General features: G+C 42.3%; 3 protein-coding genes across 5 annotated transcripts; all 3 read right to left on the bottom strand.

Annotated features, from left to right (window-relative positions):
• Positions 1–597: 597 nt before the first annotated feature.
• On the bottom strand, positions 598–6,292 carry tnni3k (TNNI3 interacting kinase). Its single transcript, XM_076087751.1, has 8 exons — positions 6,275–6,292; positions 5,858–5,910; positions 5,267–5,399; positions 4,879–4,988; positions 3,510–3,569; positions 3,267–3,436; positions 1,440–1,519; positions 598–1,209 (listed from the first exon to the last, which is right to left on the bottom strand). The coding sequence occupies exons 2-8, from the start codon at positions 5,873–5,875 to the stop codon at positions 1,130–1,132; spliced, it is 651 nt and encodes a 216-aa protein (XP_075943866.1). The 5' UTR covers positions 5,876–5,910; positions 6,275–6,292; the 3' UTR covers positions 598–1,129.
• A 7,430-nt stretch (positions 6,293–13,722) lies between these two features.
• On the bottom strand, positions 13,723–16,402 carry fpgt (fucose-1-phosphate guanylyltransferase). Of its 2 annotated transcripts, none has more exons than XM_076087740.1 (4): positions 16,234–16,402; positions 15,937–16,104; positions 15,745–15,837; positions 13,723–15,249 (listed from the first exon to the last, which is right to left on the bottom strand). In XM_076087740.1, the coding sequence occupies exons 1-4, from the start codon at positions 16,304–16,306 to the stop codon at positions 13,841–13,843; spliced, it is 1,743 nt and encodes a 580-aa protein (XP_075943855.1). In that variant the 5' UTR covers positions 16,307–16,402; the 3' UTR covers positions 13,723–13,840. The 2 variants fall into 2 exon arrangements, with proteins under 2 accessions (XP_075943855.1, XP_075943856.1); XM_076087741.1 differs by having other exon boundaries at positions 16,194–16,340.
• A 2,385-nt stretch (positions 16,403–18,787) lies between these two features.
• acot11b (acyl-CoA thioesterase 11b) lies at positions 18,788–27,201 on the bottom strand. 2 transcript variants are annotated; one of them, XM_076087742.1, is made up of 16 exons: positions 27,003–27,201; positions 26,117–26,318; positions 25,003–25,072; positions 24,843–24,903; positions 24,653–24,754; positions 24,440–24,575; positions 24,179–24,332; positions 22,865–22,984; positions 22,582–22,720; positions 22,375–22,430; positions 21,744–21,810; positions 21,570–21,653; positions 21,009–21,142; positions 20,067–20,198; positions 19,740–19,866; positions 18,788–19,604 (listed from the first exon to the last, which is right to left on the bottom strand). In XM_076087742.1, the coding sequence occupies exons 2-16, from the start codon at positions 26,304–26,306 to the stop codon at positions 19,446–19,448; spliced, it is 1,731 nt and encodes a 576-aa protein (XP_075943857.1). In that variant the 5' UTR covers positions 26,307–26,318; positions 27,003–27,201; the 3' UTR covers positions 18,788–19,445. The 2 variants fall into 2 exon arrangements, with proteins under 2 accessions (XP_075943857.1, XP_075943858.1); XM_076087743.1 differs by lacking the exons at positions 26,117–26,318; positions 27,003–27,201 and adding an exon at positions 25,891–26,105.
• Positions 27,202–27,444: the final 243 nt, after the last annotated feature.

Below are 27,444 nucleotides of genomic sequence, written 5' to 3'. Positions count from 1 at the left end.
TACAAAGTCAATACAAGATGATTCTAGTGTTGACAGAGGGCCTCAAGTGTCTTGTGGTTTCTGTGTTTACATTACAATGGCTTCTTAAATAGTCTTCACCCTTCAATCACCAAAAAGAAGAAGCTGCATGATGAGCTTTGACCGCGGTATAAAATGTTTACAATAGACCGTCTCTCCCTATTGTTGGTAACAAAGAGACGTAGGTTGTGAGAGGTATCAAGTGCAGCTGCTGTCACCTGTTCCCTGTAAACAGATACTCCTCCACTCACGCTGACACACTGTTGAATAATTCATATTTGTTGGACTCCCACAGCTTAGTTTGTCCCAAGTACACTTTGCGTTTCCACTGATGTTACGGTACCTCAGCTTTGATCAGAGATCTGTAATTGCACTGCGTCTGTGTTAATGACAGTTTTAGCGCTTTTACATCTGTTTATATGACATCGAGACAAAAACACAAAGTGGATAATTCATTCGTTATTGTGTTGCTAATAAGTCAAATGAAACTTTATGAAATGTCAAATCTAGGCACTGAGTTGTGTCATTATTGCTGCTAACGCTACCTCTTATTAATAAAATAAAAAAAAACACTTAGTATTTATTTGTATTTCCGTCATCTGATTTTAATGGTAGTGTGGGTTTGTGAGGCTTCATCATTTCATCTGTCAGTGACTGAACATTTGTGTGATTTGGCCGCTCAAAATAATAAAACACGTGCAATGAATAGAGACTTTCTGCTTCTTCTTCTTTTCTTTTCTTTGACTTGAATGAAGATGTGTGTACATTGAACAAATGCACGCATTGACTGGGAACTTTGATTTAAAATGTATGTAAACCGTGTGCACAAAAACAGATTTTGCTTTTCACACATACAGTATTTACAAAACAAAAGCATCAACAAAATGTTTACATAATGTATAAACAAACCTATAACACAAGCCTAGAGATATTGGGAACTAACAATGTATTATAAATTCATAAACAAGTCATACAAATACAGTATGCTACAACAAACTACAAATTGTTTTTTGCAAGTTAGCAATATCCACTAATCTATTGATAGTTATACTTAAAATGAACTGTCAACAACAGGCATGAATGTCTGCATTAATATGGTCATATGATGATATTAGTTACTGTCCTCAAAGCTGCCACTGCTGCTGTAAGAAGAGCAGACTCTCATGGTGCTCATGGGATCAGACACGTAGCCTGAAAAAGAGACAAACTGTGACTCACCATTTATAGTCGGATACATTTATGAATGATATTGACATAACATTAGTACTATTCTACACTTTAACTTTAAAAAGTACAATATATGATATTGAAATGTAATAGAGAATAAAATAAACAATAATTATAAATATCAACATTGCATAAGAAGTCTTCAAAAGCACATTTGAAGGCGACACTAGTATACATGTATTCTGCAAACAAACCATTTCGATCAATGGGAGAAAACTGCATGTTCCTTCTGAGTTCCTCCAGTGAAAGGCCTCCGGATGCTCGACGCCGCTCACTGAAAAACAAAACACATCAAAAAAATCAACTCTTACTCATTAATCTACCGCGAAACAACACCAGCGCAGAAATATATACAGCTTCGTTTACATGGAGAGAGACAGATGAGATGGAGCCAGGCAGAAGCAGGAGAAATTCAATATGTAATGTCCGACCTAATCGCAGGCTGCTCTCACTTTCTCTTCAGGAGTTCAGTAATACAACATTGATGACAGGTTTGACGGGGCGACCGCGCACACATTCTGCACACCGTTCATCTTGCTTAGCATTTGATATTTGAACATTTTGTACAATATATTTACGATCAGTCAAATTTAAACTCCATGTGGATGAATTTACACTTCATTGGGGATGTAAACACTCAGAATGGTTGAGTCTAACCTTTTGATGGAGCACCAGGGAATTAGATTAAAGACATAGCCCCGCCACAATAACCCCACCTCTTGTTTCTGGGTTCATAGCGACTGTTACCAGGCTCACACACACACACACACACACACACACACACACACACACACACACACACACACACACACACACACACACACACACACACACACACACACACACACACACACACACACACACACACACACACACACACACACACAGTACAGAGCCTGAAAGCCAGGCGTCTTATCGTCGGTCAGAATGCCATGCATGTTTTATTGCATTTGCTTTCCTTTTGTTTCCTGCTCAGTATCCCAGCAACTCCATTCTTAACTGGTCTGCATGTTACTGGTAAAACAATTGTTCAGAGGCAGTCGTTTTTACAAAGCCTGTCCAAGTTAGAGCAAGCCCAGACACAATGTTTTGTGGAATTCCTGTTTGTGGAGTTTTAAGCCAAAACTCAACTCCCCCTGGTGGGAAAACAACTTCAGATTTGTTGGTTATAGCTTTTTTCAACAAATCTTTGAGGCCATTTATTAAGTTTTATCCACCTGTTAATTGCAAAGATCATTAACTCAATCAATTGAAGACATTTAAACATCTGTGTTCCCTCTAAAATGATGACAATAATAACTATATATTTAGTTTAATCTGAGTTTTTGGGGCTGCAGAGGTTTTGGGTGGACAGTTATGGCTGCATGCTCAAGGACTTCTCAAGGTTGCAGTGACTCACTCTCTTAGTTCTGGCACAGTTGTATAAAGTGTATTATACAACGACTTTAAGCCCATTGCTTGTACAACGTTACATCGGAGTTTGTTTTTGAGTTTAGATGAAGTCTGTGTGGTGACTCTTCACAGCAGGGGTCGGTGCAGACACACCTGGTGGAGATCTGCGCTCTACTGAGTGCACTTTTCTAGTTATCATTGTCAATGCAACTGGGCCTTTAACTTGGCTCCACAGTTTTTTGGAGAACAAATATTCATATTAAGACTCTATATCTCCTGATTTGATTGAATGTTTGAACAGTGTTTGACACGTGCAATATGTCGTTTGTGTTTTAAGAAATGAAGTCTTGCTACTCGCCCAAGTGAGAGGCCTCAGCTGTTATTCAATTGTGTGACAATAAAAAAAAAACATAAATTCATTTTGTTCTTTTGCCCCACAAAAGTCACTAAACTAGAACGACACAACAGCAGGGTAACCGAAGCGTCACGCAAACAACTTCCGCTGATTAAAACCTGACCTTGGTTCGGCTGAGACCGGGTGGGTTATTTGGTTGAGGGTGAAAGTGGCCATTGTGCAGTAGATTATTCTCGCCCTCTCCACCTTCGGCGTGAGCCTTGAGTGTTCTAACCTCTGAGTCCAGAAGGCGTAGGCGCGAGAGTTGAGAGCGTACTCCAGCTCGAAGCGGGAGCGCAGGGCGGCCACGTGGCTGCGACCGGGTCCTCCTGGCCCGAGCAGACAGTCAGAGGAGGAGGAGGGCGACAGGGAGCCGCTGCTGTTACTGGAGGCTGGAGACATCAGCTGCCACACAAACATCATTAAAAACCACTGCAGGGTTAGACATTTAAGAATGTGTGGGATAATATATATATACCTCAACATTGCACAAGCATTCCTCCAGGTTGGAAACCACTTCAGAGAACTCGGGCCTGTCCTGAAATTGGAGAAAGCCGACTACAATTTATTTCCGCTTCAATTCTGAACAATCAAACGCATCATTTGTTTCCCACAACAGACAGACACACTTGTGTTCTCTCAGACACTGTCCAGTATGTTGCACTCGTTTTCAGTCCACCCACACATGAAGCAAAGGTGAACTCTGCTTCAAAAGCAGTCCTTAGATCTCCTGCCTCACTGTAGAAGAACAAACACTGCCACACCGGAGCTGTTCAATTATACATCCTCAGATAGAGGCCAAGGTCTGTCGGTGCTGCTTTAATACACAACAACAAGAATACAAGGACAACGTAGTAAAGATGAAAGCACATGACAAACTTTTAAAGTTCTTTATGTATGATTTTAGTAAATACTTTTTTGTTTGTTTTGTTCACATATTATTTGTCAGTAATCAAGTACTTACTGCTCTATAGAGCGCTGCAGCGATGACGTGTTTTTGTAGCATCGCACTGGTTCTCTCGACAAAAAGCCCAAAAGGATTTTTATATATATAAACGAACCGCACCATGCATCACTTCATGTCACCACCACTAAAGTGTTCATTTTGCAATTTCTAATTACATTTGTGTCACGCATCTGAGAGCTTCTCTCAGGCTTTGACAAATACAAGTTACTGTAAACACAGAACAGCGTGCCCCCACTTCTAAACCCCATGGCAGCTGGTGCACCGTACAGGTGAGGCACCATGAAAGAGGCGCTCACATGAAACTTTGTGACGTCCTGTTAGGATCACACTCTTATTAAAAGTGTCTCGACAAAGTTGCACTGGGACAAGGCGATCGCAGCAGGGAGCAAGCAGCCAGTTGGCAACCTTATAACTGGCAAACAGGAAGGAGACGCACCACAGAGGGAGCAATGTACCAGCATGCTCGGCTGCGTTATAATGTGTTTTAATGAGGCCGAGAACAAAAACACGCCTGGCTAATTATGAACATCGCAGCACTGAGGGGAGGATCATACAGGCCATGTGTGCTCATAAATGTGAACAGCCGTGCAATAATGCATCGTCTGGGGACATGTTTGCAGAAGCAGCTTACTCAGCATCACTTGTCTCTCTGAGCCTCAGTATGTCTAAACAGCTAACGACGTGAAAGGATGCTAATGGTGAGCTTATTTTACAGATTGAAACTACCACGCAACACCTGGTTGAGTCTACGCTGGACAGTAAACAGCTCACAGTGGATTTTTCTTTTGTGTACAAAATGTTCTGTAAATTAATTAGAGAACAATTGTTTAAATCAGAGCTCAGATGAAATTGAAGACTGAGGTGAAATCGTGTCATTTACCTCTGGGCAGGCGTTCCAGCCTCTCATCAGAAGAGCAGAGATGGGTTTGGGGATGGAGTAGCCAACAGGAGGCCGGATGTGATGGTAGGCCATGTCTGCTGCTGCAGCAGCTGAGGACAGAAGAACGTCTTAAATCTAGTTGAGTTTAGTAAGACAGCCTTTCTGTTCTGTGCTTGTGTTCTGTTTTATTTTTTCTTGTATTAGTTTGTGTGTGTTTTCAATATATTTTTTGAAAAATCCCTTGGTGCCCTTTTTGCATTATGCACGCATCAATAGAGTGACATCTATCGTCTATACATCTGCTGTGAAAAAGGTGTGTAATGTCAGAGGTCCCTTGTGGGGTCTTCTCTTGGTTTGACATAAACTATCACCATTTAGGTGAAAATACCTGGTTTCAAGTGAGCGAAGGGAATTTCTCCAGTAAGCAGCTCCCACAGACAGAGGGCGTAGCTGAACATGTCTGCCTTCACAGAGTAGCGAGTGCACTGGGTGAACACCTCGGGAGCCATCCAACGCAGGTTCTGTACAAACACACATACATAGACACACACATATATGCACAAACACGCACGGTAAAGGCAGTTAGGCTCTCAATATGAGTGAACACAGACGCACAGAATGAGGCCCAATTACTGACATAAACACTGCATCCCAGCAAGGGCAAGTAGTTCCTCACAACAGGCAGTCCTCAAGAGATGTAACACACTTAACACCAAACTGCAGGCCAAGCACTCTGGGTAGTGATGAGTCAGCACATCAACACAAAATCTGCATGACGGCAGTTTTTTTTTTTTTTTTTTTTGCTGGTGGGTAATTGATGGCAGGTGCCAGCAGATGCTCTGGCTTGATCTCCTGCCTTATTCTTCCATGGATGCTGCAGATGGTGTGAGCGTATTTGGCCAAAGAGAGAGGACAAACCCATTCCAAAAGGTTTTGTGTGTGTCATAAAATAAATCAAAGAGAGCGAAACGGCACTGACCCCCGGCTGCTTGGTCATGTTGTCCTCACCCACAGATTGTAGGAATCTAGATTCTGAAAAGGAAGAGAATACCATGCAATGAAAAAAAAACGATGTACATTAAGGTATTTAGCTGTACTTTTCATCTAGACTCACTCACATTGAGCCCGAGCAAAAAAAAACAACGTTTAATTACAAGAAACTAACATAACTGAAACCAATAGAAACATTGCTGCCAGACTAAAAATGTAATTCCTTGAGTGTGGAGTTAACTAGCTGAACAAAACGGGTTAAAATAGAAATAAATACGTTTTAAACAATTGAACTATTGACTTAAGTTTTAACTTTATTATTTCACATCTGTTATTAGACAGAACAGTTGTCATAACTAAGTCAAATCTTTTGTTTCACAAGTTCCCCTCACTACCTAGAACTAACCGGAAGTGCAGCACTGCAATTACTAAAATCAACCGGAAGTTTTTTAGTGCGGTTACTCAAATTAACCGGAAGTCTTTCAGTGCGGAAGTTCAAATTAACCGGAAGTGCTGCAGTGCAGTTGGTGAGCGCGAGGTGGAGTTTCAATGTTGAGCTAGAAGTAGTTTCTCTGTTTCACAACGTTGAGCTTCACAAAAGTCGACAACATGAAGTCACTGAAGTCAAAAATATTGGCTCAGCTGACACAATCTGATTCAATTTTCATGTCTAATATTTGCATTGTGTTTATGCTCTGCATATTTTGTTGAACAAAATAATTCGAATATGTCGATTTGGAATTTGAGCTAGAGAGTAAATCATTTTCAATATGTTAAGTTTTTTTGCAATCAGTCAGCCTTTACTTTGTCGTTATGACCTAGTATGATGTTGTACAACATTAGAAATATGAAATATGAAGGCGAGCAGAGCAGAGACTCTGCAGGTAAAATATTTTACTGAGTGAGAAGAAGATCCAAGAACTCCAGTAGATGGTGAGCCTCCCAGCTTGGTTTCAACCAGATGAACTATCTGCTTTGTGGTAAGATCACCAGTCATCAGTTTATTTTTCATATCCATGTAAATGTTGCATTTGTTTTGCTAGTCATAAGCTAAGGTTGCACTTAACTGAATTCACTTGTGTTGTTGTGTTCATGGCTATTGCACTCGAACGTTCCAAAGCTAGAGCGAGGTTTACTTACCAAGGAGTGGGTAAAAGTAGGGCTGGGTGATAGCAAAGATATTACATATAACCACAATAATTTTTTTAAAACTATATCACAATATTGACAAAAGAAAGTGAGATGTTGAACTGATGCTGTTTACTTTACTGTGATTTTATTTTATTTGTTTATGGGAACTCTGTCTACTATAAAGAGCAAAGCCACGTGGTCAGAAGAAGTAAGTTTCTCTTCCCTAGTTTCCTATTTTTTCTCTGTTGTGCTATAAACAATAGTGGACCATGACTTTAAAGCTGCATTCAAGTGAGGCTGTATTAACTTTACCTGAACAGCGGCCACTGTGGTCAATAATAAATCCCCAAAACAGAACAGAGGCACAGATGGCAAAGACTCTTAAAGCAAGTAAACTGACTCATAATGTCAGTTAGTTACTAATGTGTGAGTTTTATCGTCTCAGTTACTCTTTCAAAAAATGGTTAATGCAGCTTTCCTTTTCTTGTACACTGCAAAATGTCTCTCACCTCCAAAATCAGCCACCACTGCATGGCCGTCCTCATACAGCAGAATGTTGTGGCTGGAAGGATCACATGTATCATGAGTAAAGACAACAGTTTTCTACTCTTGTTAGTCCCACCCCACCACATACGCTGCTACTGTGGCACCCACCTGTTGAGGTCCCTGTGGATGATGGGCTGGGTGAGGTTGTGCAGGTACTCCATGCCCTTGGCCACGTCGATGCCAATGACGAGCTTTGACTGCAGGTCGATGAGCCTGTCCATTGACACATCATTAAAGCAGCAGCCACTTAGTGCCAGATCAATGGTCCCCGCCAATCACGCACAGCACTTTACACAGATCGATAGGACGGTCTATGAAGACGGCACCTGGCCACGCAGTTAGCGGAACACTTCATCTGGATCAATGGTGATCCTTCGCTGCTTCCAGGGAGGATAATGAGACCTGAAATAGTTGGCTGTGCTGTGCAAACATGTCCTTGTTGAACACTGAGTACTTTCTTACGGTAGTTTGAGCTCTTTTTAGGTGTCAACATCAGGATGTAGTCACTGTCAAAGTGTGTAAGGAATCAATATGTTAACACACCTGACTGCATGGGACTTTTACTTGTTTTTTAAAAGCTTCATTTGTTGAATTTAACAGACATTTATCAGAAACACATTTAAGATGGCTTGTTTTTTCCTGATCAACAATCTAAAATTCAACTTTTAATGCTATAAAAGAGAAAAGTATCTACATTTGAGAAGCTGTAAACCAATATTATTTAACATTTATGCTTGATAAATCACTTAAATGATTATTGGATTATCAAAAAGTTATTGTTGATTATATTTTCTGTCCATTGACGACTCGATTAATCTGCTCTTTCAGCACTAACGCATGAAAAGACTGTTGTGTTGGTTGGTATGACCGTGTGCAGTTGTTTTGAATGTTTCTGGTTTAAATCCTGCCGTGACTTTAATCATTCAAATTGTTCAATATTGCGTCTCTTTCTGTGTTCGTGTTTAAAATGGTTAGAAGTGGTATAATATACTGTCCGCTCCAGCGTCCTCACCTCTTCTGCTCGTGCAGCAGAGAGAACAGAGAGCCTCCAGAGACGTACTGGGTTACGATGGCGAACTGGCTGGGGTCGTCCAGACACGCCCCCATAAACTGGATGATACAGGGGTGGTTGAGGCGACAGAGGATGGAGACCTCTCTGCAGAACATGTCCACGTCTGACTTGGAGCAGTACGTGTTGGCTCGATAGCTGCAATCAACAGTGGATAGTGAAGAAGTCATTAGTTTACCCCCCCCCGATGGGACGTTAGATGTCATCTTCAGAAGTGGAGAAGTACCGTTTTATGGCAACAATTTTGTTTCTGCATTTGCCTCTGTAGACTTTTCCAAAGGAGCCTGAGTGTGAAGCAGATTTAATCGTCAGTAATATCGGATTATCTGAGGCGTGTTGCAAAGAGAACAGAAAACGTATGAAGTTACCTGATCCAATAATTTCTTTGAACTCCAGCTCAGACAGCTGAAGATGGTAATGAGATGGGAGGCTGGCCCTGAGCAGCAGAACTTCAGCTTTCTCTGAAAACAGAACGTTTTTAGAAAACTTTTATCTCATCAATGGAGAGCTTTACGAGAGTTCAAATGCATCATTACCCCACAAAGAAAGTTGCTCTTTTTAATTCAATGCCCTCTTCGGGTTAATCTGCACTCGGACCAGTTGATAAACACTTTCTTTCCTTTTAAAGTGGTGCATTGTTGTAAAAGCATGGTAATACTATTTGTCTTTCAGACCTCAGTCCTGACAATTGTGCTGCTAAAATGCATAGAGTTGGAGGTTTGCGGGTCAGGATCGGTTGATTAATGCATATTTTATATATATATATATATATATATATATATATTTTTTTCTTTCCCCCCCATCGACCAATTGATTGGTTGAATAGGTAGAATTTATGTCGACCAAGATTGTTTTTGTTGACTACAGCCCGCCTGAAAATACTGTAATTTGCCCCACATGATTCTCCTTTAATGCCTAAAATAAGGCATATGCTTGTTAGTTTCAGTAACTGAAACTTCTTTAGGCTTTAAACATGTGGTTCATCAAATTCAGACCAATACATTCTAAGATATTAAGTATGAATATCACACTGTAGATCAGTAGTTTCAGTGTTCAGGACATCAGGTGTTGTCACCAGCAGCTACGCCCCCCTCCCTTGGCAACAGACAGTGCGTGCTGTCATGTCAGCTGACAAGTGATGTGAAATGTGGGAGAACCTGCCGCGCTTCACTCCACCTCGCTACCTTTAGTCATGCTTTTGATCTTTCCCAGCGGAGACGGGACAGAAACGTAGGACCCATCTGGAAGAGAGACGACATTTTCAGGCAGAGCAATGGGAGGACTTGGCGTGATTTTTAGGCCAGATAATAATCTCTAAAAGGGGGGTAACTCACCCCCTCCCGGCTGTGAGTACTCGTTGCAGGGGGAGTCGTCTGGACGTTTGTAGTGTTTCAGTAATGTGACAATGGCATCATGACCTGAGGAAGGAAAACTCAAGTATGTTAAAGGGATAGTTCTGGTCTTTTGAGGTGGGGTTAAATAGCTCATACAACCCCGCTTCAGAAGACCAGAACTATCCCTTTGATATTAGTTTATCATTCAATCTTTTCTGACAGCTGGTCACCATACCGACAGACCTTTTTCATAGGCCCACATCAGGCAGGTCTGCTCGTCCTTCTCCCCACTGGACCTGCTGGGGTCGCAGGCCACCAGGTTCATGTCTGCCCCGCTGTCCAGCAAGAACTGCACCAGGCGGATGTGGCCGTGAAAACAGGCACTGTGTAGAGCTATAGATAGAGTATTTATTGTACAATTTATAGTGGAAAAAACACAACTGGTCCTGTACTTAATCTAAACTGCACGTGTTTAGAGAGAGTCACCTGTGTGTCCATCTCTGCCCTGATTGTTGATGCTCATAGCGTTCTGGCTCAACAAGAACTTCACCATCTCCAGGTCTTTACCGTAGGTGCACGCACTGTGACACAAGACAAGTACTCGTTATCACCCCGGAGCGGCATGAATCACATGTTAAAGGTGACGCTCATAAATTAAACTGTGTTTAAAAAAAAAAAGCATGCATTTTGTGTCTATATGCACAGTATGTGTCTGCATCAGTAATTCTGTTTTTCAGACTATGGATAACCACAGCATGTGAGACGACACCTGTGAAGTGCAGTCTCGCTGAATATGTTCTCCTTCGACAGACTGTCTGTGCCGGAAAGCTGTATAATCTCCTTCGCCGCCTCAAACTTTCCATTGTAGCAGGCCCTGATGAGACACATTAATAAACATAACACGTCATCTCCACTTGTCATCTTCCGAAAAACTTGACGAAGGATACCGACACTGTAAAGAAACATTTACAAGTGTAATGGTGTGTCTCCGTAGATGTTGACAGAGTGAGGCTGCACGTCAAAGTTGCCCTGCAGGAGGAAACGAACAATCTCATGGTGTCCGAAGCGGGCGCAGAAGTGCAGAGGGACGTGATCTTCGTTGTCCTGAGCATTTACTGGAGACAAGTTAAGGAGAGCTAATCATTTCCACACTGACACTTAACTACATGTATTGAGTATGCACTGTTGGAGGCTCACTATTAGCTTTGGTTCCTTCCCCCATCAGGAGCTTGATGATGCTGAGGAAACCCTTGGCTGCAGCCAGGTGCAGAGGCTGGTCACCTACCTCACCGCTAGCATTCACATCTGCCCCAAACTTGAGCAGCAGCTTCGCCACCTGAAGGGCGGACGGAGAGGTGAGAGGACGCATATAAATCCAGAGGGTTTTATTTATCACAGTTACGAATGCGGCAAGTGGTGGATATGAGCACTTTACCTGCTCATGGCTGTTATAAGAAGCAATATGCAGTGGGGTGAAAAACACAGCATCCTGAACATTCACATTCGCTCCGTGCTGCAGGAGTATATCTGCTGCCTGGTGGAGAGAAATAGCACAATATCATGTGTATCAAAAGCAATGAAAAGTCTGGAGCTGTAGGTAATTTTCCTCACGGTGATTGAAGGCAAAAATTGGCCCATGTGTCTCACCTCGTGGTGTCCAGCCAGCGTGGCGACATGCAGGGCAGTGAGGGCACCGTAGCCCACCTGCTGCACGTCCGACCCGCCGTGGAGAAGTGCAGTCAACAGCTCAGCATTGTCCTGTGGTACAAGGCGACATTAAAGTGATGTACTCAGTCATGTGTATATTATTCTGAAATGAGCCATTCTGCATGCTAATGTTTCTGTACTTTAGTAAGAGTTTAAATGCAGGAGTTTTACTTGTAACAGAGTATTTCTACACTGTGGTATTGCTACTTATACTTCTTCCACCACTGGTACTTGCACTCCACCATGTGGTAGGAAGGCTCTTCACCACAAAATAACACAAGCAAGACCAAAGACATAGGTAGCACCTATAGAAACACATGATGAAAATATTTAAATTCTGTATTTGCTGCTCCTTAATCGCCGTCACCTTGTATGCAGCCAGGTGGAGCGCAGTGAATCCATTCCTGGACAGTCTGGAAGGACGCAGGCCTTTGAGCATCAGGGTGCGGATGTGGGTCTTGTTACCTGGTCATCAAATACGTGATATAATGTGGTGGTAAAATAATTCACACAGCAAAACATGTTTATTGTGAAAGTTCACATTTAGTTCTCCACCTTTGTGTGAAATGTATTTCATATCTACTGTATTCATTCATGTGACGAACATCAGGCAGGTCATCTACAGGCAACAATGTCAGTCAGTTCATAGTACTCCTTCCTCACACTGCCACAGTTTGTTCGAGGAGTTATTAATAGACTCTAGTAGTCATGCATACCTCCACATACGCAGCAGAGATGCAGCAGCGACAGTCCCTTCTCTGTTCGGTAGCTCAAGTTCACCTTCTGAAAGGCTTCATCAGAGCTGAGCCAGAGAAAATAAACATCACCTGCTTGTGAGAAAATGACACCCGACTGACACAGAAGAGCCGACTGAGGAGAGTACAGTACACTATTAGCAACACTTGATGCATTCAAATGGACTTTATGTCTTTATGGACTTTATACAATGACAATGGAATTGTTTTTTTGTCAACCTGAAAGCCAGTTTGAGCTCCACGATCTCATTTTCTTTGAGCTGGAGATCGTCTTCCAACTTCTCTACGATCACAGCGTACGACTCGCCCACTTTCTTCTTCCACTCATCTTCACATCCCAACCGTCAGAGTTAAAAAAGAACAACAATTTGAAAATTTAATTTCCATCCCTTATCATTGCCCATATGCCCTGAATAGACTTGTATGAAATAGAGTTCAAACCACTGTATTTTAACTCTTCTATATTTAATTGTCAGACACTTTTGAAAAGGATTGTGGAACTTGTCCGTTTGTGACTGTGATGTTAGCCAACATTAACACACAACCCTCCAGTCTTTCTTTTTCTTCTTCAATTCAAACCTCGTTCTCAGTCCCTTGGATACATCTGAGATAAATAATATCCCCACACAATCAAAAACACCCCGAGCCATTACCTGTGCACGTCTGAGATGGTCTTGATTTGTAATTTCCCATTGATAAGGTCTCTCTTCTCGTGGAATATATGCTGTACAGTTTGGTGAGGCAGTAATACAATCTCTCACTCTGACACAATTGCACAGTTCCAGATAAAGAGGGGGATCATGGCTGTGGGCTAAAAATAAACACCGAACAACTACGACAACTGATCTCCCTCTAAATGACGGCAGGTGTGTTTCAGTGTGATTGTGATGTACGGTATCAATTTATATTGATTATATATATATATTTAATTTTTATATATATTTCTATATTATGTTTAATATATATATTTTTTTATTTATATATATATATATGTATATTTAAAAAATATATATATAATTTTTCTTATAAATATATATATGTACATGTTTCTCATTTTTGACTAATATGTTGACTTGTCATAGAAAAGGAAGAATCGCAAAGGAGAATCAGACTCCAATCCAGCGATGACTGCAATGTTGATATAGATATAGATATAGATTTAGTTATAGACAACATGACCAAAATGTCTGCTGTGAAAAAGGCCGATTAAGAAATACGAGTTTGGAAGTCCCCTTTGTCTCACACTGTTATGAGACGATGGACACGTCTCTGTAGAGCAGTGCTGTGGATGAGGCAATGAGTACAATGCTCCTAAAACACACCAGTTGTACTTTTTATTCGTAGAAAACAAACCTGTAAATGTAAGGATGAACTTTTATGTTACAACTTCAACTTTATCTCACACTTAAACTGACACATAATCTGGATTATTAACTTTGATTGTCTGGTTTTCTCTGTGTGATGTCTTCATGCAGTCCCTTCCTGAACTTCAACATCTCCTCCAGGTTCTTACACTTTAAGGACTCGTGCATAGACATCAGCGTCGTGTCTTTGGGTATGGCGAATGTAGATCCGCTCAGGGCGGCCTGCAGCATCTCCAGAGACAGAGAGAATGAGCTTCGTTGATCGGGGCAGACGGGAAACAAACAAGCGTTCCACAAACTACAGCCGGATGCATCGCCGGAGAACCTCAGCGCTTCCCTTTTCAGCCCCCAGTGGGACAGACACTCTGCCAGGCTGAAGCCAAAAAGCTTCAGCTCTTCCATGTACGCAGGGGCGTCCACGCTGCGCTTCAAGTTGTCCTCAATCCCAAAGACGACGGTTACAAACCTGGTTTGGTTCTTGTAATTCACACACAGAGAATGCATGAAGACTCCTTCAGGCACCGAGAGGCCCGCACCGACCCAGCAGCTGCTGACGATGGAGCCCCGCCCGACGGACGCTCCTGCTCCCAGTCTGGAGTACTCCACCACTGATCCAGCTCCCACAGAGCAGCCGGGATCCAAGACGCTGTACATAACGCAGCATCCCGAGCTTTCATTCGCATCAACGCTGAAGGCAGACGACAGGAGACCCAGCTCACTCCTCAGCGCCGCATCCTCAGCGAGGTGAAAGAGGTACTCCGACGTGGTTCCAATGTGATAAAACTTGGAGTTGTTCAGGAGAACGACATTCAAGGGAGTCCCTTTCAGAAGATGGAAGATCTTTCGGCGGACTGCCACCAGGCTGCTCTCCTCTTTGGTGACATTCGCGGTGTTGCTGGTGTAATCTATCGTGGCTCTCGGCCCCAGGGCTTGGAGGAAGTCCCCGTATGCGTCTACCTCACAGTCCAAAGGCCCCAGCTCCTTCAGCAGACCGAGAAGAGACTTTGCAGTGTCAAAGTCGACATAATAGGTGCTGTCTGTGTAGACGAACTCCGTGTCGGAGAGAGAAAAACAACCGCTCTGCCTCTTACGAACCGCTCCGCTGTCTCGCATCTTGTCGATGCTCGGCTTGTGCAGGAAGCGCAGGCAGGAGACGTTCTCCATTTCAGAGTCGGTCGACTCTTCCTTTGAATCCAACACAAACACTCCGTGGGTCGTCCCGATAGACAGCGAGGACGGGTGGGCTAAAGCCGTGAAGCCCGGTTTGTCGAACCTAACGCTCTCATCGTCTCCCGTACTGTAGAGCTCTATGTCGTCCGCACAGGTCACCAGGACGCCAGGCTTCATGTGGGATGGGAAATCCACATACAAGGCCAGTTTGAGCTCCAGCATCTGGTAGAGAGGGTCGCCCAGCGGCACGGCGGTGAAGATCTTCCCCAAGGCGCTGGCACTGGGCAGACGCTGACTCAGCCCTCCTGGAAGGAGGAGAAGTGGGAAACGTCACACACGATACATGCAGTATCTCAAATGTCTAATTATTAGCAATCAACCTCTCAACTTTGGAACAACGAAAGGAAAAGTCTGTTTTAGACACTTTCTTTTAAAGCCGCAAACATTTGAAAGATGCTATAATAACAATAATAACATAATTATGAACATATTAACAACTCGCATGTTTTGGCATCATGTGCTTGAGCAATTGTGTTCACTGTATTTATTTTCATTATTGAAAGAATGTACATTTCACGTTTTAATTTTTTCAAATTTTTTAATCGTTTGTTATTTTTGAGGTTTGATAAAACATTTTGTTTACTTAATTCAGGCCTATATGATGGTAAATTCAATTTCTTTGGTTTCTAAATAGTTGCAACCCTACCAGCATGCTTTGGACAAAAAGCAGTGGAACACATCATTTATACGTAGTTAGTTTAAATGTCTAACAGCAACAAAAAGCCGGTGAGCTCTCAAACCTGCATGGATGAGGATGACTCTCATCCTGCACAGAGCCTTCCCATAGATGTCCTCCAGCTGCTGCAGTGCATACAGGGTGGAGCCCCCATTCCCTTGAAAACACAAGGTCATGTTAGTAACACATGTAATAATAATGTGGCGCTTTGTTGATCCCCTGAAACTGGAGACTCGATGCTGCATGCCTCGCTCACCTATTTTAGATCCAGGCGGGTCCGAGAAGACCTCGTAGTGAAGTCCGAGGGGAAGCTCCCTTCTGTCCACTTTGTCTCTGAGCTGCAGCTCATACGCTTCTCTCTGGCTCTCATCCACTGCGGTCACAACCACCACGTCCCAGAACTCCCCGGGCTGCAGCTCTCGAGCTTCAGGCGGAGAAAACACATGGTTATGGGTTATGACATGGCTTCACATAAGACTAAATACTAAGCAATAAGCATAAAGAATAACATACAGGCGTCTTTTTCCGCGGAGGAGGAGTGCACAAAACTCACCACGCAGAGAGTTAAATGTTCGGATCTTTTCTCTCGTCGCAGCTTGTAACTTTAGGACACTTTCCTGGCTCATGCTGTGGGTTAGATAAAGTCGCTGGTTCCGTGTACGGTTTAAGTTTTAGCAGGTAGTAAGGAAACCTTTCCGTCTCTGACTTCCGGGTCACGTGGTTAGTTGTGTTTACAACGTAAGCGCGGATAAGAGGGAGCACGCGGTGAGTTAAGAACTACAGGACTGTAGTCATGATTTTATAGATTATGATTAATAATTCAGTGAATGTTTTAGCGTTTTTTAATGAAACTTATCATATAGAGTTGATCAAATTGGACTACATTATTGCCATATGAGTAGTTCCTCTTATAAACAGAATACACAAACATCAGAGAATAGATACAATTTGTTAAATTAAGAATCTTTAAGTGGACTTCCTTGACCCTTTAAGTCAGTGAAGTTATTTCTGTAGTTCACAGAAAGAAAATAACAAAAGGACAGTGTGTTTTGGTATTGAATGTTATTTATTTTCATTATTTTTACTTTTACTATTGCATACCTTATTTATTTATTTACATACCGGTATATGTATTAGTGATATTGACATATACCACTGATGCAAAGACTTATTTTTAGAGTGTTTCACCTCCATAATTGTTCAACCGAAGAAACAAGATTAGAAACTAATCACCAAAATGATGTAGCATGTTCATATTTTAACTTTTTTTTTGGTTGTTTGATCTTTCTTTAAGTATATTTTCTTTGTTCATTTAATGGTGTAATGTTTTCTAGTAAAAAAACCTGTAAGTTAACTATTAGGGCCTCTAATGTAGTAAGTTAATTCATGACCTTCCAAACAACAATGACACAAGACAGTAAGTGGACGTTGATTTAAGATTTAACTGTTTTGATGTAATCCATTTATTTTACTATGTAATGTTTTATGGTTTTACTTCACCGTTGTTTGTTACCAACTGATCTTACCTCCCAGACAGGCCGACATCCTGAGGTCAACAGATCAGGTCTAGTCAGGAAATTAGCTAAATCAATAATTTCCTGATCGGGGCTATACGGTGCTGTATACATCAGCTAATCCATCGATGACAAATGCAATCATTAAAAATTGCACTTTACTCCTTGAATGTCAAATTCATTAACTTATGATATGAGCCATTTTTTATCAGAAATAACCATTTTTAACAAGGTGCCAACTGTCACTGTTCACACATTGTGGTGGCAAGATGCTCAACACCATCCTGAGGCTTGGTTGCGTGATTGATTTGCATGACATTAAATTGCATATTGTTACAGAATGTATTCTCTCACTCACATGTCACACTGAGAGAATCTCCATGACAACAATATATGTAAACGTCCAGGGATTGGTTGTTGATATTTCACTGGTGCTGAGGAGGAGGAAGACGCAATTACAGATACTCGAGAAGCGAGCTGGGTGAAATTTGTTAAGAAATTTGGAGGAAAGGGTCTGACGATGTCGACAAATAACAGGAAACCTTTAGAGTCCTTCCGCAGTGATCGGATATGAACATTGTTAAGTTTTGATCTCAGACGGCCTCCCAGATGACAGCCAACAGGTAGCAGGGGGACCACGAGCAAAAGGAGTTGGTATTCAGTCTGTGGAGCTGAAACGTCAAGAACCAAAGACAGAAAGCACCCTGGCAGAGGCACAAGGAGCTCGTTCAAGATGGAGGCTGCATTCCTTAAACATAGAGGACAAGGAGGACGGCCTGGCAGTGGGCACTGATAACGGCTCCCTCACTGAACGAGGCCTTTAACGAGAATAGCACACATCAGATCCGACGCCGTTCAGGGACCTGCAGAGTGGTGTGAACCGGCAGTGAGGGTCCAGCTGCAGGCCAACACACATGATAACCTCATCCAGGGATGCTTTGGGCGGATTTATTTCACAGGATTAGTGACCGGCTTGTGTATAACAGTATTACATCGTTCTACCTGAAATTTCACAAAACGTTTCATTACAGATGCATTACGCTTTCTTTTCTGTTTTGCTGTCGGAGAAGCAGTGTGAGCATAGCAGGATGATCGTGGAACATGCATTGAATGTGTTGTAACGCTGTTATGTTGTTCATTCTGTACACATGACATCTATTGCACTTCTGTCCATCCTGGGAGAGGGATCCTTCCTCTGTTGCTCTCCCTAAGGTTTCTTCCTCTTCTCTCCCTGTTAAAGGGTTTTTTGGGGGAGTTTTTCCTGTTCCGATGTGAGGGTCCCGGGATTGAGGATATGTACAGATTGTAAAGCCCTCTGAGGCAGATTTGTGATTTTGGACTATACAAAAATAAATTGAACAAAATCTGGAAAACAAGCACAGCAATGAACTCCTTTAAACCCCAGTTGGAAGCTTTCTGTTTCACTTAGACTCCATCATACTGGTCGTCGGCCTGTGCACCTGTTACAACACTGGTTACAGCTGCCAGCTGTGTTTTCCTTTCTTTTTGTTCTCCATAAGAAATGCTTAAGGAATGGCAGGAATGCAGAGGTGAGAGAGGTGAACACCAACACAACAGCTCAATTGAGCATAATCCACTTGTCGATTGTGTTTATTGTTTCAGATAAAATCAAGACAGCTTGACATGTGAGATACTTGGCCATTGAAAGTCAACATATATTACAATCAGTGCAAAGGTTGTCCTCTAAAACTATACATCATTGTCTCAAAACAGCATCATAACACACTAAATGTACATCTTGTCTTACTCCTAGTCAAAGTCTCAATCAAATCATTTAAAAACATTATTTAGGAGGTAGAAAATCAACTAACAAAAGAGGCTGGTTGAAACATTTCAACTTAGACTAAAAGACTGGGAATACCATTAAAACCGTGATAACAGATTGTGCTAAATACTTAGACCAAAATAATTAATTGATCTATAAATTAATATGGCACAGAGAGTGCTCCTTAATAAATTACCTCTAATAATACTTCTAAAAAAAAAGTATAAACACTATTTCTTTAGCTTATTAAAGATGATGTCTCTCATTTTAAGAATGAACAGAGTCATACAGTGAGAACTGAGTTTTAAAGACCTGGAAGAAACTACAAATGCAAAGAAGTTTGTAATCTCAGGGTGGGACACTTACATTCCACAACCCCAACAGAGGTAAAATGGGACGACAGTGAGATGATCCTACTGATGCTACTGCTCCTCTTGTAAGGGAGACGAAGGCAGCGGTATTGTGTCACAGTGCAGACGGTGGCAGAGCAGCCAGGCTGTCCTTGTTGGTCTCCAGGAAGTGACTGCAGGCAGAAAAGGTGCTCGAAAAGCTGGAGGATAGGCCAGCGATGTCTGTGGAGATGTAGGGGAGGACGCCCGGTGTGGCCTGGTTGTAGTAGGTGATCTGAAAACAAAAACACATCGGGTCACATGTGGTGCAGTAAACCACTGGGTCCTGTTATTACTTTGAATGTGAATTGTCAGCGTGAGTGCGCAGTGATGTGCTCATAGCGAGCGGGCCCTTCTCATTTGGTCCAACCTTGGTGACGGTGCTGGACTCTTCCCAGATCGTGAAGCCAGCACACAGCACCTCTCCCCTGGTGTAGTCCTCGGTGGGGAGGTGAGTGGGCAAAGTGACAGAGCGCAGAGCGATCAGATACGGGTCCCTACGAGGGACAAACCAGGATAGCATCATGAGACTTTATGAGAGAACAAGCAGGAGGCAGTGATGCAATAACTGGTTTCATAAAAAATACAATACAAGTTGGGAAAAGGAAATATAGTCAACATGATGAAAATACAGCAGAGAAGTGGGAAACACAATGTGAAATGACACGAGCAGGTTGTTTATTATGTAGTGTGTTACCTGGCGTCACATGGCTTCCTCCTGGATGCCAGCAAGATAAAGTCCTGGCCTTTGCCGCCTTTACTCACAGACGGTGTCGCCACGCGGTAAAGGGTGTCTTCCTCGTCTGCTTGGATGATCACCTGACACTCCCTGCAGAGGCCACAAAGTAATGAGCAAATAAAATGTAATGTAATAAAATGCAAATATTAAATGTAGAGTAGAATTCACATCTCATGCTGCCGTAACTATCACTTGAGACAAACTTCTTGAATAAATAGTTTTTTCTGTATTCACTCCATCTAACTACTGCGGCCTCACAATGTGAGCTTTGAATATGGGACGACATACAAATAGTTTATATTTCATGCAGAAATAACATTGCATCTGACTTTCACGCTTGTGTTTTTGGTTTGGTTGGTTGCTGTAGTAATAGGATACAACTGGGGAATTTAAAAGGATAAGGCAGGAGACGTTTTGTATTCATCCTGCGGTCAACAGATCCAACAAAAAAGAGCAAACGCAACAATTAATTTACCCTTATTGTTCTGTGCAATAGACCTCAATTGTTGTCCTAAAATTATTAGAAATGAACCACTGTTGCACCGGATGACATGTACCTTCATTACCATGAAAACGAGCACTGTACTTTATTTTGAGTCCATTTCACATACGTCGTCCCGCTGACGTAAATACTCACCAAAGCCCCACATGTATATTGCTCTGCAGTTGAAACTAGCCCCCACATGTTTGAGTAAAATTGTTTTAGGAAATAACTGCATATTGTGATCCATTTGTAAAGATTCACATCTTCTGTAGAAATGAGTGGGTCTTGGTTTTGATGTTTTTATGAAATTTGTTGACAATAAGAAAAGCATAGAATAACAGAAGTATGTTTAAGCCTATGCTGCGGTTCCATTAACTGTAAATTGCTGTGCGCCAGACGACGGCACTCATACTGACTCATAGTGCCGGTCCCACTCCTCTCTCCTCCTCAGGTCTGACAGAAGGTGGAACGTCTGCTCTGCCGGCACGCTGACGTGCATCTCCACCTTGAAACACAGCACGTGGTTTTCCTCCAGTGTGTACAGTCTGACCTAAGAGGAGCAAATCCACAAAGAGGAGGTGGGCTCGATGTCTATAAATAGGATTTGTTCCAGTTATTCTAATGCGCACACATCGAGTTTGACTGCTGTCAAAACCGCCACATCAACTGGTGAGTGCATGAGAGATTATACAAATGATACATATTTTTAGACTATATTTAGAGCTCGTTCTTTAAAGCTTTGACCATGCCTTTTGGAGAGGGGTTGGAGCAGAAGTAAGTACAACGTTTATATTATTTCTTATTCTGCATTATTCCACAATTTACTTTGAAGCAATATGGGCCAACTTCCTGGACAGCCACTGTGACTGTGCAGCTTGTCCAAAATAATACAGATCAGAATGCATGGCGGAATCACAACAGCTGCGTCTATTTAACAAGCTACATCCTTGTAGTACAATAACACAAACAATACTGACCTTGTTTTTCTCAGACGTTAATACCCAGTTCTTTCTGGTATCCATTAGTTTCAGTGCCGATACATTATTGTAGCTCAGGTACATCTAGAAAAAACAAAACAAAGGACTGTCTGCATTCTTGAATACGGTGGCAATAAGCCTCACTAAGCATGTGTGACTGTTTGCCAGAAATACCTGGTTACTTGGATCCCAGGGTACCGAGACGGGCACTTCCGTTTGCTTGCAGGAGATAATGTATTTCCTGTAGACATGTAGGGCACAAGGATTTACATTCAGGGACAAAAGGAAGATCAGAGGACCTGATCATAATATGAAGCTTCTCGTTCTAGCAATGAGCCAACGCGTTTGGTTATGAAATAGTGGAATAAAGATTATACTGGAGGCCGGGTATTTTACAGTTGAACAATGAACTTATTATGTTCGACAGCCTCGGCACCAAAGTCTGCTCAGCTGTGAAACGCTGCTCTGCCAAGTCATGTGCTGCTGCAGTCGACTGTAAATAAAGGCCTCTGTAGCACCAACGAAGCAATGATGACACCGTTTCTGTATTACTTCCTGTCCTTTATACTGCAATCATGCGCTATAATCGTTTGTTTTTATTCTATTTGCTGCTGTTTTTAATGTTTTATGATTCATGTTGAATCAAACCCGACAAAGAGATAGGGAGAAAGAAAATGCACATTAAGCAACTTACAAAAAAAAAAAAATAAAAAAATAAAAAAATATCGACATATCTGCAATAAACCATGTCAGCACAGTATCAGTAATAAGAACAACATCTGCTGTTTTAAGGGAACATACTAACCTATCAAGGCGAATCTTCTTTCTGGCAATAGCTTCTTGATAACGTCTTTTCCCGTCCTGTAAAACATAGGAAAACTTAATGTTGAAATCCTCACATAAAGATGCATATTTTGTGATAACTTGGTACTGAAAATGACCCTTTTTTTGCTCTATGCTGTACTTTATATTATGGGCTCTCATGCAGCAACAGGACACAAAGAAAACTCACAACAGGCTCAGGTCGTATCCGCGATAGCGTGCACGGCTTCCCGTCACCGTCCAGCACCTCAAAGGTCATGAAAGCACTATTTATATGGCGCAGAGGTTCTCCACCCTGGTAGGCCTCCGCACACACTCCCACCTCCATGCTGGAGCACACCGCGTATGCAGGCGCGTAGGTTCAGACAGAGAAGTGCATACGCACAGACGTACGGTAAAAAACACACTTTATTAGACGAGTTGATAGTTTGATAGCTTTGTGCTTTCCTTCGCTTCATTATGCGACGACTCACCTGTGCTTGAAGCTATTGTTAACAATGGCTTTCAGTACCAGTCGGTCACCAATGTGAGACGGGCCACGAAAATGGAACATGTCGATGCTCCTCAAGGTTGGGTGAGCGTTACACAAGCGACTAGATCAAAATATGAAGAAAAAAAGGAGGAAGAAGAAGTCATTACAAATAGCCTCAGCAAACTAGGGTTCGTTAGGAATATGCTTATTTGTTTTCTTATCGTGAGTTTGATGAGAAGATCGATACCGTTGTCATATCTCCGCGTTAAAAATGAGGCTACAGCCCGGTATCTTAGCGCAGCATAAATACTGGAAATAGGGAGAAACAACTATCCAGGCTCAGTCCAAAGGAGACAAAACCCGCCTACCTGCATCTCTAAAGCTCACCAACTACCATTATTTATATTGTTTGTTTTCTACATACAAATACTTACGTGTAAAAAGGACTATTAATGGTTTTATAGGGGTGTTTGTGTGTGATTACTTCTTGGTCTGGGTGCAGTGACTTCCTGGAGTCTCATGGAGAAGCCAAGACTCCAAGAAGTCACTTCGCTCGGCTAAGAAATAGTCCCGTACAGAACTCCCTGTAAAACCACAACTCGTCTTTGTCAAACAAAAGAGATATCATTTATTAATTAGAGCGCTTTAGAAGTGATGGTTGGAGGATTCTGTTACCCGGCTTGCTCTTTCCCCTTCAAGCCGACACTCACAAAATATCCACTGCTGCCATTATAGATAATCATTTTAGTTTTTAATGCCCACATTTTTAATATGAATAAATAATCTGTCACTGTCAATTTAAATACTGTACAATCCATATAAATCTATCCATTCATTATTTACTTTTTTTGGCACCATTTGTATAGTATACAACTTACAGAACACTTGTTTATCGACATTTTATTTCAATTTTATTGATGGTCATTTTTTTGGGACTTTTTATATTTATATAATATTAATATACAACTATTTTTTTTTTTTTTGTGTACATAATAGTCCTGTCTATTCTTTACCTTTATTTATCCAGCTTTAATGTTCCTCGCTGTTATTTCTACATCGAGAGAGATGCACAAAAACCGAGTCCATTTCTTAGCATGTGCACACATACTTGGCCAATGAAGGGGAGTCTGATTCTCTCTCCAGTCTTCAAGCTAAGCTAACTCAACCAACTGCTGGCTGCAGTTTCATATTCAACACTCACATACGACAGTGCTTTTGATCTTCTCATCTAACTCAGCAATAAAGTTATTCAAAATGTCAAACTATTCCTTTGAAGCTGGTTTAAGTCTCGTTTCAAATAAAACTAGGGACACACCTTGCTGCAATTGTAGCCACATTCTCCATCCAGGCCATGATCTGGCCCCCAAAGGTGCTGACTTGATGGTTGGCATGTGGCGGCAGCACCAGCTCCACGCTCTCCACCCGCGTCCGCTCGGCCGGCACAGCGTCCTGGTACTCCTGGCATTCTCCTGGTGAGAGCGCGACAACAAGGAGCTACAATCAGTCCGATTTTTAAATGCTGCGCGTGTGTGCGCAACTGTGCCGTGTTTTAAAGGCCCGTGTCTTCAGTCTGTACCCAGCTGAGCCGTGCTGCTGCTCAGGAGGTCTGTAATGATCTCAGCATGGATGAGCCTCATCCTCCTCCGCTCTGCTGCCAGGCTGTACTCCATCTGCTCCAATTGTGTGCGAGGAAGCACCTGCTTCAGCTGTACCTGTGTACACAGAGCACATAGGGGGATGTCGAACCAGCTTCAGTGAAAATGCATATTTCGGGTCCTTTGTCCCTTACCTTCCCCGCTTCAGTTCGTCGGGCGACAAAGGTAGCAAAAGCGTGGCAAACCTTCCACTGCCTGTCGGTGTAAAGATCTTCACAATTCACCAATATGCCCACCTGAAATGACAAAAGAACCACCACATGCATTTGTCGTTTTTTCCGAAGTAAAAAACGTTCGCCATGCTGAAATCAAACGTCCACTAACCTCCATACTGGACGTGAAGGCTCTGTTGACTTTTGCTATGATGTTGACGACCTTTCCCACCCTGGAGTAGACAAGACAGAGACGCTTCTCTTTACTATCAACACGGAGCCGTGATTAAAGTATCAACACAATCTGGACCTCTCTACTGTTAATACATTACCCTATGGTGTGTTCAAAATGGATGTCGTCCACAGACGCAGTGATACAGGAACATCCTGCATGTCTCTCAGCTGGGAGGACAGAGATTATAGTTAGGCAAAGTAATCCAGCACATTTAATTTAAAGCACCAGAATATATTGATGCCCAGGTGTTATCTATTGCGTCTGAACAGATATACTTAAATGTTTGGCAGCGGCCCATAATTAAAACATATTTCTATTATTTACGCTGTGGTAGCAATCTACCATAGTTGCGTGTAAATCCGTTTTTAGAAGACCTCTCAATGAGGTCAAGACAAAACCAAGAGACCAGAGCAAATCATCGCCTGAATCATGACTTGACAACATAACATGAAATGCTTTGGTACTGTACAAATACTAACATGTACCTCCCTAAAAGCCTCGTACACAAATGTCCCACCACATTTGGCGCCCGGGAATTTCAAATCTTGGCTCAGGAACCTCTGGCGAGTCATGATGATTTAAATCGGCACTGTGTATGTCCACTACTTCCTGCTAGAATACTTCAGTGGCCATTTTGGGATATTCTTGGATAACCACGGTGCATGGTCAGAGTGCGGTTATTATTATGTTTTTGGTTCGGTTGTCAACAGGATTACGGAAAGACTACTGGCCCGATTTTAAAGTAAATGGGTGGAAGTGTACCTGTGTACTCGATACACAGTTGAGTTTTCTTTTTTATTAACATTGCAAGAACGATATATGACCTTTGCCGATGTGTGCTCCTCTAGTTAGTTTGTCAGCAGGATTAAGGAGAAACTATAAGCCCAATTTTCATGAAACAAACTTGATTGAATGGTATTTGTTTACCCCCCCCCCCCCCCCCCACACACACACACACACACACACTTATATATAGTGGTCGTACTTGAAGATTAGCTCATCACAGACGACTGGACTCTTGGCCTTGTTGGTGGTCTGTGGTCTCCGATCGCCCCTCTAGTACTAATCTACTCCTCTGCTAATAAAAGCATTATCTCTTCTTATCTTATCTTCGACACAATGTCACTTACATGTTGTGAAGCGGAGATGTGAGAGGAACTCCGGAGAGTTTAAACAGGACAAGCGAGATGTTTTCTGACATTTTTTCCTACCAGACAAGCAGGCGGTGGAGTCCATCCACTTCAGCAGCTGTCCAACGCTCAGCTCTCCACAGTGATTGGCGTGGCATGGCAGCACGATCTGACTCATCTTCAACTCGGTGGGGTTTCTGTACACTTCCTCACCCTCCTGGATGAGCAGAGGGTCCCGCACCGTGTCCGCATGTTTCCCATTTGACGTCATAATAACTCACAACTACACAGACAGAAAACACAGGAAATTACAGTAAAACCATGTCATCCAAAAGACAAGACGTTCATGTTTACCACGCTGAGACATTACTAAAATGTGAAAACCTGCAGTCAGTTTAGAACCAGTGCTGCAACATAAGACGCTTTCGATAATCTGCATCATATTGTCGTCTGAGGAATTGCCCAACATTTGCCCTCTAACTCAAGGATCAGGAACAACCTGAAATGCCAATGTGTGTGATTACAACCTTGCAGCATTTAAATGGTAGTCCTCTCAATGCCATTCTACATGCAGTCCTTTTTGCAAATGCATGCTGGAACTTGCCTTTTTAGAGCATGTTTAATTGGAGTCTCGCACTATTTCAAGACACGTATACAAACTATTTTAGGGCATGCAGCTAAATGAGGTATTCATGGAAACTATTTGCCGGGATTGAAGTGTTTGCCCACACACTGCTGCTCCAATGGGGCGCGTGCAGTGGTCACCTGTCTTTCCTGTTCATGCTGACAGAAGCTGCAGTGACCTTTATGTTGACTTCAGGAGAAATGAGACACATCACAACATTCACGATGGACTTCTGTGACAAAAAGACTTCGCACGCCTATAAAAGCCTGCTCTTCATTCTAGAAAAAAAAAAAAAGTCATGGCAGTAAACAAACTGTAAACAAAGTAAATAAAATGGCTTACCTAGTTTTATAGTTACTGCTGGTGGTGAAATCGAGATAAAGACCTTCACGTGTCAATGGGCCGTCGGCTACTACACATTAACGCCGGCTGAAGGAAGCAGCGTACAACACGGACCTCTTTCCACTTCACTCATTGCTCCACAACTTTATAAACACATGCACGCATACGCCACAGCTTTACTCAACGGTGTCACCACTGGAGGGAGAGAGAGACGCGGAGAGAGAGAGAGACCATCCCCTGCAGTGGCAACTGTTACGTCCATATTTTTAAGGTGGAACTGTAATTACTTCATATTTAAGGGCCGCTTAGGAACAACTCGTGTGGGCCATATTGTCCAAGAACTTATTCTAATAAAACAACGATAGACACTTTTATGGATGCTAGAAAAGCTGTAAACCGTGTTTTTTCGTTGTTGTTGTTTTTGGTTGTTGTTTTTAAACCT

The sequence above is a fragment of the Anarhichas minor genome, unplaced genomic scaffold (genome assembly GCF_050575085.1).
Source record: "Anarhichas minor isolate MPS153535 unplaced genomic scaffold, ASM5057508v1 ptg000010l, whole genome shotgun sequence".
NCBI lineage: Eukaryota > Metazoa > Chordata > Actinopteri > Perciformes > Anarhichadidae > Anarhichas > Anarhichas minor.
The sequence above is the reverse complement of the archived record's forward strand: the minus strand, read 5'-3'. Positions and strand labels throughout refer to the sequence as shown.